At 51.9% G+C, this 11,414-nt stretch overlaps 2 protein-coding genes across 2 annotated transcripts in view; both read left to right on the forward strand.

The window, feature by feature from the left end:
* N4BP1 (NEDD4 binding protein 1) overlaps nt 1–11,414 on the forward strand; it is a 36,894-nt gene that overhangs the window by 23,733 nt on the left and 1,747 nt on the right. Inside the window, exons 3-6 of the mRNA XM_081119732.1 lie at nt 4,625–4,755; nt 6,660–6,756; nt 7,778–7,885; nt 11,011–11,118. Of these exons, the coding sequence (XP_080975858.1) occupies nt 4,625–4,755; nt 6,660–6,756; nt 7,778–7,885; nt 11,011–11,118 (444 nt within the window). The remainder of the gene's footprint in view (nt 1–4,624; nt 4,756–6,659; nt 6,757–7,777; nt 7,886–11,010; nt 11,119–11,414) is intronic.
* SIAH1 (siah E3 ubiquitin protein ligase 1) overlaps nt 1–11,414 on the forward strand; it is an 81,957-nt gene that overhangs the window by 2,017 nt on the left and 68,526 nt on the right. The window lies entirely within an intron of this gene.

The raw sequence follows: 11,414 nt of genomic DNA on the forward strand, positions 1-11,414 counted from the left end.
GTGGCGTGTCCATCCCCGACAGGCGTTTTCATATCTCGTCCCTCCCACTGTGGCCGTAGTGCCTCCCTGTCCTGTGAGAGCCCAGCCCACTCCCACGCTTTCCCAACTCCTTGGGTACAGTACCATCTCTTGAAATTCTCTGAATCAGTGCACTAAGGGAAACCACAAGCTGACTTGTGTTAATTTTTTTGAAAACTAATTATTTTGGGAGGGTTTCAGTTTTCTTTGAATTCACAGATGTCTAAGTTTTAAACTACCACTTTTACAAAGAGGACAGACTTACACTTAGATATAGATTGATTTGAAAGTATCAGTAATTAAAATTAACTTATTCTAGAGAGAAGCTGCTTAGTGGGTGTAGGGTTTTACTTTGGAGTGATGGGTTGTTTTGGAACAGGATGTAAGTGGTGGTTGTGTACCAGATACCCCTGAATTGTTCACTTTAAAATGATTGCTTTTTGTTATGTTTATTTCACCTCAAAATTTTTTAAAAGTTGTAAAATAATTAACTCTTATTCTAAATTAATTGCTTCAATATGAAATGTGAATTGTAGACTATAAATTCCATGAGGAAAGTGATTGTGAGGTTCTGTTCTCTGAACTGCCCCTATGGTATGCACTCAGTACCAACTTGTTGCATGAATGAATGAAGGAGGTTGTTAAAGATTAGGATTCTTGGCCCTAGCCCAGTAGCTCAGTTGGTTAGAGCATCATCTGGGTACGTCAAGGTTGTGGGTTTGATCCCCAGTCAGGGCACATACAAGAATCAACCAATGATGCATGAACTAGTGGGACAGCAAATCCGTGTCTTTCCCTTCCTCTCTCTCCCTCTAAAATCGTGTGGTTTTTTTTCTTAAAGAAAAGATTAGGATTTTTTTAAATAACTTTTTACCACCCATTTATAACTTGCTATTCCAATTGCTATTCCAATGATCAGTTTAGGTTAAACTTTAACTGAGGCCATATATATAATTTAACAAATATTTGGAATCTTAAAGCTGAAACTGTTATGTGTTAGGTACTGTAATTTATTTTTAAAACAAAATGTGTTTTTATTGATTGTAGAGAGGAAGGGAGAGGGAGAGAGAGAAACACTGATAGAGCCCACAACCCAGGCATGGGCCCCGACCAGGAACTGAACTGGCAAGGCAACCCCTTGGTGCGTGGGCCGATGCCCAACCAACTGAGCCACACTGGCCAGGACGTGTACTTGATCTTTTAAAACATAAACTTCACACCAATTTTGTGAGGTAAAAATATCTGTGATTTACATAACATAAAATGGCTTACGCACCTTGTCCAAGATTGCACATGTCAGACTTGGGCCCCTACTGTTCCTTTGCACCACACGCCCTGCCTCTGCCCGTGGAAGCTGGGGTTGGGGTTATGGCGCCTTGGCAACATTGGACACTAATGTTGAGCTGCTTAAGACCTGCTGAGCAAACAAACCTCTCTCTCTTAACCCAGCTGCTGGGGAAGTAGTTAAAAGGAAATCTGAGTCCTTAAAGCAGTGGGGTCTTGGGACCCACCCTGGAGCAGCTGAGGCCCACCCATGGCTGGGGTTCTGCACAGCCTTCGTTTACTTGCCAGCCAGCATCAGTGTCCGCAGTTGACCGTGAGAAATTCCAGCATATCCTCCCCAGTGCTGCTGGTTGTACATGTCTGTCCGTGGTTTTCCCCTCTGTCGCCGTGAATGAGTTAAACTATGAGTAAATGGAAATTGCTTGTGGTGTGTAGCCAGACATCACCTTGGCGGCCAGACAGCAACGGCTGTCGGTCTAACTCGGCATGAGAGCACCTGGCTTTTCTGGGTGGGTGATTTTCCGTGGAGTTGAGGTTTCCCTTTCACCTGCCAGAACTGTGCACTTCGACCATTCTTCAGGCTAGCCTTTCTATATCAGGGTTCCAGGGCTATTTTTATTAAGTGGAAGCTGTAGAAGGAAATTTCTCTCTCCTGGGTAATTCAGAAAGGGTTTTTTGCTATTTCCGCACCCTGCCCTGTCTGGTTCTGTGACTGTTAGTGTTTATGAGCCACCTGTCACCCATCACCCACTGTCTTTCTGCTCTGGCACTCTTCCTCTCGTTGACTGCTACAGTACGGGAACGACCAGGTGGTACAGAACTTGTTTCCAGCTGTGTGAAAGCGGGAGCCTGCACCTATCTCCCTGGCGAGCCCGTGCGCCTGGCCCTCAGGCCTCGTGCCCGCTCGCTCGTCTGCACTGGGAGCTGGGACCCGGGAGCGGTGCCGTCTCAGGGTCGAGGGGGCGAGTGCACGTGCGCTCGCCTGAGTCAGCGGGCAGCTGGCCTGGGTGCCCGCCCGAGGGCTGCTCCGGTGCGCTGGCGGAGCGCCAGGGGAGGTGACGCTTGGCACACTTCTGCCCGGCCTGGGGTCGGGGGAGGTGGAAGGACCCTCGTATTGTTTTGAGGACAGCATTTGGCTCCACTTGACTTTCTTCTGGAGTTTTTGTTTTCTGGGTAAATCTGTATGTTCTCCACTAGAAATGTTGCAGGTTCCCAAGAGTGATTTGATCCTGACACCGAGGATGCCGTTTTGGAAACGAGCTGTAAGCTTCCCTCTGGGCTGTGAGGGGTCGGGGGCTGCAGAGCTTCCACTTGCGGCTCCCTCCTCTGTGCCCCGTTTCCGCTGTGGCGTCACAGAAGATTTGAGAGGAGACAAAGTTAGCACACGCTGTATCTGACAGATTAGCTAAGGAGGCGCTTTACAAACCTCTAGTGCCTTTCTCTCAAGGGTATTGTACCCTTTTCCAGGACTTACACGTATCGCTTGGTTCTTAGGAAAACCAAGGAATACATACAAGTTGTATTTTGTTCTGGCTGTGGTTGGCGTCAGCTCTAAGCCTGTCCTGGCTGTTAAGCAATTAGAATGATTTATTCTTTTTACACAGTGAAAAAAAGTAAAAAGGCCCTCCTCCCCCCTTACAGAAACTACCTGCGGCCTGTTTCCCCGTGACAAATGTTGCTGCTGCGTTGTTGCCACACTGAGTGCTCTGGACAAACAGGCAAACTTCCCGTCACCGGACGGCTGCTGTGCTGCGCCCCGGCTTCAGCGATGCTGGGCTGCCCCTCCTCTGGCTGCTGAGAGGAGAGTGGGCTGCAGCCGCGAGGAGTTTCTGAGTCGTGCTTCTGGGTGTCGGGTGTTTGCTGGTGTCCAGCCCAGACCTGCTCCGTGAAAGCATAGGTTTACTGGGGACAGTACCGCTGGGAGGTCCTGGGAAGGGCCCTGGCCGGGCGAGGAGGCCTGAGTGACCAGCTTGTCCACCTCTGGCACTGCAGGCTGAGCGGGCTGCTCGTGCTCTCGCGGGCTGTTTTGTTCTGCTCCCCTAACGGGAATCGAAGCCCATGCACCCCGTGTCCTGTGATTCAGGCGCACGGCGCAGGGGCGCAGTTCCGAGGGCAGTGCCAGAGACCAGGCCTGTCCTGAGGCCTTGGAGGGAGGAACAGGCAGGTGTAAGAGGCTGTGCACAAGGAGAACAGCTCGAGGAAAACCTGACGTCCTGGCCCAGATCTGGAGTGATACACACGGTGGTGGCCAGGTCCCTTCTGACTAGCCAGGCGTGGAGGGGACCTCGAAGCCACTGATTTGTCTGGTCGGACGGTGCTGTTGGGAACCCGGATGGGACCGCAGGTCCCGTGGCTGCGTTTCAGGTTCCATCTGACTGGAGCTGCAGCTGGGTGTGGGAACGTGTGCCTGAGGTGCGGACCTCAAGGGAAGGATGCGTCCGCCAAGTGGTTTTGCCACGGAGACGCTAGACGTGGCGGGGGCAGGGGCCTGCGGTGCAGAAGTTGATGTCGTTGGCACACCGGCGCTCGCGGCAGCATGGACACGCGCTATGCCGACCTCAGGCTGCAGCATCAAAGTTTGGGGGTTGGTTTTTTTCTTTCTAATACTCATGGGCTACAAATGGATTACCACTTGCAAAATTTCAAACTTTTCAAAAACAATTGTTTAACCTCCATTTTTACTTCAGTGCCGGAGAATAACACTTAAATATTCCTCTGATTTCTTTTTGAAATTTGTTACCCGATTTGGGGGCGGGCATTTCTCATCCGTCACTCTGGGTCCCACAGCCCTGTGCTTGTGAACGTGGGGCAGAGCCGCGCTCCTCGCGCCGTCGGACGGTCGGGTGGTGCCCAGAGACCGCCGGCCGGGCCCCTCTGCCCTTTGCAGAAAAGCCCACGCACGCCTGTGCTCCGCGCCCTGCGCCCTTGGCTCCTGCCGCCCTGCCTCCGCATCCTCAGCAGAGCGTCTGCCGTGGCCCCAGTGAGTTTCCTTTGAGTCCTGCCCTCAAGCTGCACACGGGGTGTGCTTCTCGGGCCCGGAGCCTCCGCAGCAGGAAGCCCCCGCCTCTGGGAGCTGTGCTGGTGACGGCCGTGCCACTGACCAGTGGTGATCACAGCTCCTCCGCTCAGCAACAGACTTTCCGATAAAATTCACGAGAGAGCCCTGGAGGCCAGGGACCAGGCAGGGAGCAGTCGGACTGCTCTTCATCTAAAAACAAAAACACGAAGTGCGGTAAACAGCTGTCACCCCTTGCTCAAAATGCTGCGGCTCCCAGGCCTCCTCACACACCTGCTGTGAACAGTTGTGCTTGTTTCCCCACAGCCACGGTCTGAAGAAGTTCTTTTCTTGTCGTGGAATCGCGATTGCGGTTGAGTATTTCTGGAAGCTCGGTAACAGGAACATCACTGTGTTTGTCCCACAGTGGAGAACGCGGCGCGACCCCAACGTCACAGGTGAGGCGGCTCATGTTCTGGGTTTCTAATTAGATGCTTAAGGAGTTGGCCTCTAATTGCAACACGCCTTCATGTGGCAGCTTGAGATGGAATTGTAAATCTGTTGCACCCAGTAAAAAAGTGGGAGCGAGTGTGCAGCCAGGAGTACTGGGAGGGGGTGGGCCACAGCCTTGTGCAGAAAGTTACATCGGAGTTCACTGTGTAGCACAGGAGTTTTCTTAATTCTCTAAAAAGTAGATTAAATAATGTCTTTTTTAATATATATATATATGTATATATGTTTTATTGATTTCAGAGAGAGGGAGGGAGAGAGAGAGATAGAAACATCAGCGATGAAAGAGTCATTGATCGGCTGCCTCCTGCACGGCCCCCTTGCTAGTGATCCAGCCTGCAGCCCCGGCATGCGCCCTGGCCGGGAATCGAACCAGGATCCCCTGGATCGTAGGCCGATGCTCAGTTGCTGAACCATGCCAGCTGGGCAATAATGTCTTTTTTTAAAAAAAAAAAGCTTTTGACCTTTTATTTTCCCGTTAGGCTGAGTTTCTGCCTATTTATTTTTGGAGAGATAGGAGCATCCATGTGAAAGAGACACATTAATTGTTTGCCTCCCGTATGCATCCCAACCAGGGCCGGGGATTGAGCCTACTACTGAGGTCTCTTGGCTGGAATCGAATCCAGGACCCTTCAGTCCAAAGGCTGATGCTCTAACCACTGAGCCAAACAGGCTAGGGCTGGGTTTCTGCCTCTTTAAATACTGTTTTTGAAAATGGTCACTTGATAAATTTAGAACCCTCAAATAGAACATCTTTTTAATCAGCTGCTTACTAGCCAATGTCGAGTATTTCTGTGGATCACATGGTAGTGCAGGTGGACCCACAGGCCGCACGCAGCCGGAGAAACTGCAGGCGGCTCCTTCCTCAGGTCCTCGTGGGACAATGTGGAAGGGCTGTGTGGGCAGCTCCACCCAGCGTACCTGGGCCCCTAGAAACAAACAGCAAGTTGGAGGAGGGGGGCAAGGACAGGGTTTACCCAAAACCTTAAACGGGAAGTCCGACTGAGTTACCATGTGTGGAAGTGGTAAAAGCACACGTCCCCAAGCACATGTTCCCGCGTTTGGAGGGCACGCCTGTCCTACCGGGCACTGAGGCCGAGCCGAGCCGAGCGCTCGCTGGCCGTGGTTTTGCACCGAGTCCCTGGAGGAGCCTTGCAGCCGCGCCACTGTGCAGTTCTGGGCAGTAGGACAGCGTGTAGGGCGTCAACTGAAGCCAGTGGTGACCACTGTGGTTGCAAACGCAGGTGTGGGCGTCTCAGACCAGGTGTCTGGCTTCCTCTTCACCCATCACTGGTTTTCTGAAATGTGGCTTCAGCCCTCCTTTCTCCTCTGTCACGACACAGCACGACACCCCCGTGACAGTCAGTGCATATTTGTCCAGATAACTGAGAGGCTGGGTAGGATGCCCCGAGAGGGAGAATGGCACGACAGGCTCCTGGTCAGGACTCTGCAGGCCCTCCTGGGGTCCCGCCCTCCCTCTCTCCCCTCAGGGCCTTTGGCCCGCACTCTGTCCTCTGCTGCTTGTGATGTTGCCGGCAGAAGTCCTTGACAGTAGGGCTCACTACAGACAGGATTGTGGTTTTCACTCTTGTCAATTTAAGAAGCAAATGAGACGAAATTTTTTATGTTCAATATTTGCTGAAGTCGGTTTTTACATTGCATTTGCCTTAGTATGTGTCTTGCTTGACTTTTTTTCCTTCCCAGTGGGTGAGTAGAATTGAGTTTTCATGAGTCAGTAGAATACGAGGTTTTCCTACAACTCTCCAAGTGAACATCTGGGGGCACGTTCATTGATTAAGCTTGGGGGAGACAGCCTTTTTCTGAATGTATGTTCAACTTATCCCATGAACAGAACAGCACTTCCTAACCCAACTCCAGGAGCTTGGCATATTGTCTCTAACGCCTGCCCGGATGGTCTTTGGAGAAAGAATTGCTTCTCACGACGACAGGTAGGAGAGGCCGGTCTCCTTTCCAAGGTGGGGGGGGGGGCAGCACCTGCCCCATGGGACACTACCATGTGACCGGACCCACTTTCTTGAAGGATGCACTTCATTGGGGGCCGAGTCTTTAATATTTATGGTCAGTAAGGTTATATATACTTAATGATCTTTGCTGGGTGGGTGTAGGAACATTTTTAAAAGCTGTTGTGTTACCATTTTTTGGTCTTTTTAGGAAAAGCAAGTATTGAATTAGTCTTTCTTGGTATATGCTAAAAGTAGTGTTTGCTAGTCTCGGTGTGGCCACCTGGAGAGGTTCTCGAGCCTGATCTGTGTCCTGGTTACATTGGGGCCATGCCTTGGTCGTTGTAGTGCCCGGGCGCTGGTATGGGCCGCCCTCCTGACTTGGGGTAGAGCTCATGTCATCCCTCAGAGATTTCCTTAGGAGGTTCTAGACATGGACAGCCCCCAGAAGTGAAACAGAACTCTTCTCATTATTTAGCTTTGACCTTTTATTTTTTTTTATCACCATGTATCTTTTTATAACTTGGACTTAAGTGGATCTGTAACTTGGGCTACACAGAACGGTCGTTCTGAACATCACTTCTTAAGTCAGAGCATCAAATGCGGACCTGGGGAGAAGAGCTGCGGGGCTGCCCCAGAGCACCAGGTCCACAGCCGAGCGCCCGCTGCTAGCCCTCGCCCCTGGGCGCAGTCCTCCTGTGGCCGGGCACTGCCACTGCTCCCTGATGAGGCAGCTTCCCTGGAAACGTGTAAATGTGGTTGAGATTCCTTCTAGAAAGAGAAGGAGGTTGTATGAAAGCCAGACCTTCCTTTATAATCGCACTAGCCCTGTCGGAGGTGAACATGCAGCTTTTCTGGTTGGTTTCCAGTGGACAGGGTAGCCTTTCTGTCTCCAGCCTTGGTTAAGTTCTTGGTTTTTCCACGAAGAGGAAATTCTCGCTTTCCTGTGGCACAGCTTCTGTGAGCAGGACGCCTGCTGCCCATTTTAACCTCTGTTGTATTACCTTAGGTTTCTGCTACACTTAGCGGACAAAACTGGTGGCATAATTGTAACAAATGACAACTTCAGAGAATTTGTGACTGAGTCAGTCTCTTGGAGAGAAATTATTACAAAAAGGTAATATTTTCTTCTTTGTCTTTGGTCAAAATGTTTTTGTTGTTTGGTTCTGTTTGCATTTTGTTTTGTGTTCCCCTTGGCGCTGCAGGAAACAAGGTAGGGAAGCAAAGTGTCCTATGATACGCTCTTGAGACCGTAGGATGCCGGCCCTCTGGGTAAGTGGCGGACCCAGCACAGAGCTGCAGGGCCCACGGTGAGGCTGGCAGGCTGTGCCGCTGGTGCCTCCCCAGTGACCAGAGGCCCTGTCGGGGGCAAGGGCACATCTTTGGCACCGCTGTTAGCTGCAGGAGGTGGCAGAAATGGCCTCCTAGCCAGGCCATGCCCTGGTGCCAGGGAGGCTTGGGGCCTCCACACTTTACTCAGCCGTGAATGTAAACATTACTGGTAATTGGTTTCCCAAATCCATTTCCAATGCGGGGGGTATGGGGTGGGGTTCCCCCTACATCAACAAACAATTGCAGCCACCAGCAGGATGTCTAAGAATTCAGCTCAGGTGTGACACTATCTACCTGGAGGTCGCCTTAGACCCCACAGGTTCAGGGGTCAGTCCTATAAGACCACCCCTCCCTGCTCTCCCCCAAACACACACGCACATTCAGACCCAGTGCTAGCCCCGGCTCGCTCCACAGCCCGGCTCGGATGCCACTGCAAGTCACCTTGTCACTTGTGCTTCTGACCAGCCGGCTGCAGACCGGAGGTTCCCACAGCCGCCTCCTTGGGTTTGATTAATTTGCTAGGACGGCCCACAAAACTAAGGGAAACGTGTTACTTATTAGATCACAGGTTTATTGTAAAGGATGTAACTCAGGAACAGCCAGGTGGGTGAGATGCCAGGGCGAGGAATGGGAAGGGTGTGGAGCTCCCGCCCTCTCCTGCACCCCACTCTCAGCACCTCCAGTCAAGGGTTTCAGGAGCTGTGAGCTAGGAATGGGGATGAAACCAGAGTCACAGTGTCGCAGTTGGGTTCAATGACAGTTGTGACTCCAGCAAGAGGATGGGACCAAAATCAATCCTCCGATTAGGCTGTCACTCCCTGGGAGGAGGGAGAATGTCTCTGCTTTTCAATACTAGATACTTTTCTTGAGCATTTTACCATCGTAGTTTAATCATCTGTATTGAAAACATGTCTGAATGTCACCCAAAATAAAGTCAAGTCAAGATGCTCTGACTTCCCAGTTCCTTAAGATCAGGGGCAAAGCTTCATATGGTCAGTGACCTAAAACAAAGCACAGCAGTCTGATGAACAGAGGTGTGGAGGTGGGAGTGAGCCCAGCATCTGTGGGGAGCAGGTGTGGGCGCGGGAGCGAGCCCAGCATCTGTGGGGAGCGGGTATGGGCGCGGGAGCGAGCCCAGCATCTGTGGGGAGCGGGTGTGGGAGCGGGAGCGAGCCCAGCAGGTGTGGGGAGCGGGTGTGGGAGCGGGAGCGAGCCCAGCATCTGTGGGGAGCGGGTATGGGCGCGGGAGCGAGCCCAGCATCTGTGGGGAGCGGGTGTGGGAGCGGGAGCGAGCCCAGCATCTGTGGGGAGCGGGTATGGGAGCGGGAGCGAGCCCAGCAGGTGTGGGGAGCGGGTGTGGGAGCGGGAGCGAGCCCAGCAGGTGTGGGAGCGGGTGTGGGAGCGGGAGCGAGCCCAGCAGGTGTGGGGAGCGAGTGTGGGAGCGGGAGCGAGCCCAGCAGGTGTGGGAGCGGGTGTGGGAGCGGGAGCGAGCCCAGCAGGTGTGGGAGCAGGTGTGGGAGCGGGAGCGAGCCCAGCAGGTGTGGGAGCAGGTGTGGGACCGGGAGCGAGTGCACCTCCTCCACTGCATGTGCCCTGAGCTGCTAGGAGGTTACCTCCATTGGATTTCATAGCTGCCCCGTGTCAGATATTTATATTTTGTTGAACCATTAGGGGATTTTAGAAAAGTGATATTTTGCTGTAAAAGGGAAGAGTTAATTGCTATATGCATTTTGACCCATGTGTTAAAAAGCTATTGATGGCCAGACTGAGAGTTGGGCTTTGCCCTCTTCTGGGACTTGTTTCTGTTGGATCTTCGCCCTGGGCTCATTGTCAGTTTATTGGACACTCACCTGTGGACACGTGCAGTTTACATGCATTAAGACACGTTTGCACACTGACCCATTGCGTCCAGAATCCACCAAATGAGGCGCAAACCCAGGTCTGGACACCAAACAGGCACTTGGACTGCTGCTCCCTGACAGTTCCCCGACTTACGCTCAGCTGACCTGGGTGTATTTCTTCGTGTATCACACTGTCTTCCTTTTTTAAAAGGTCGTCTTCAGTGGGTTTGCCAAAGGACACGTTAAAGAAACTTCCACGGCCCAAAGCTCTTCTGAAAGAACGTGTTTACTGAGCCGTATGCTGCCAGGCAAGGGCAGGCCCCGGGCGGGGCCGGAGGGGGCAGCCGGGTCTCGGCGCTCAGTGCGTTGTGTCCGGGGAAGGGCCCGCGGTGTTGAAGAGTGTTCACTGGCTGGCCCGGGAGGCGGATGGGGCAGCTCCAGGGCAGGAGCGCCGTCTGAAGGAGGGGACGCTTACTGCTGTGACCGGGTGTGGGAACCGGTCCTGACGGTTCAGGCCCGCACCATGCGATGGCTGCGGTGGTGTCTGGTGGTCGCTCCACAAGTTGATCAAAGCTCCAAGTCCTTTCAGGAATGTGAGCCGGCCTGTTAGTCACCCGCAGCTGCTGGCTCACCGCTCTGGTCTCTTTTTCTCACTCTCCCGCTGTAATTTAATTTAGGACATCTCAGAATTTTCCTCATCAGACACATTTATTCAAAAATTAAATCTTTGTTGAGCACCTGTTGTGTCCTAGGCTGAGTTTGTAAGTCTTGCCTTTTAAAGTGATATTTATTGAAAGTCACACTGAGAGAAGCTGCTTCCCAGGCTCAGATAAAAACTCGAAAGTCTCAATGAGAAACGTGAGAGCCAGCTGATAAAAGCTGCTACTCTACTATATTTGTATCCAAAAGAGAAATTAAAATGGTTTGGCTTTTGTCCTTTGGGCAGTTAAGCAGCGGTGTGATTTTAAGGTACTTTGCTTTGGAACTGGACGGCCGCCTGAGAGGCTTCCTCTCGGTTCCCCAACGCCAGAGCCCAGCGTTTTCTCCAGACTGTCACTCTGTGTTGCAGGTTGCTCCAGTACACCTTCGTGGGGGACATATTCATGGTTCCCGATGACCCTCTGGGAAGAAGTGGACCCCGATTAGAAGAATTTCTTCGGAAGGAAGTCTTCCTTAGGTATTTCCTTCTTCAGATTGTCCTGTGTTGGCACATTTCTTTCCGGTCTTTGTGCTTGGTGCAAGCACTGTCCCTGAAAACTAAAACTGGCTTTTTATTTATTTATTTTAAATAGTGTTAGACTTAGTGCTGGTGTCATATATGTGGAAACTAATCAAGTAGGCACCCCAAAGACTGAATCTTGGTGGTCCTTTTGGTTTTAACTCTAGGAGAGGATGGGGACCCAGACTTTCTGTGGGTCAAAAAAGACGAAGCAGGTTCTGCGGGTGGTCATTCGTTAACGAAGCCACAGATTC

Source organism: Miniopterus schreibersii (genome assembly GCF_964146895.1).
Source record: "Miniopterus schreibersii genome assembly, chromosome: 18".
Taxonomy (NCBI): Eukaryota; Metazoa; Chordata; class Mammalia; order Chiroptera; family Miniopteridae; genus Miniopterus; species Miniopterus schreibersii.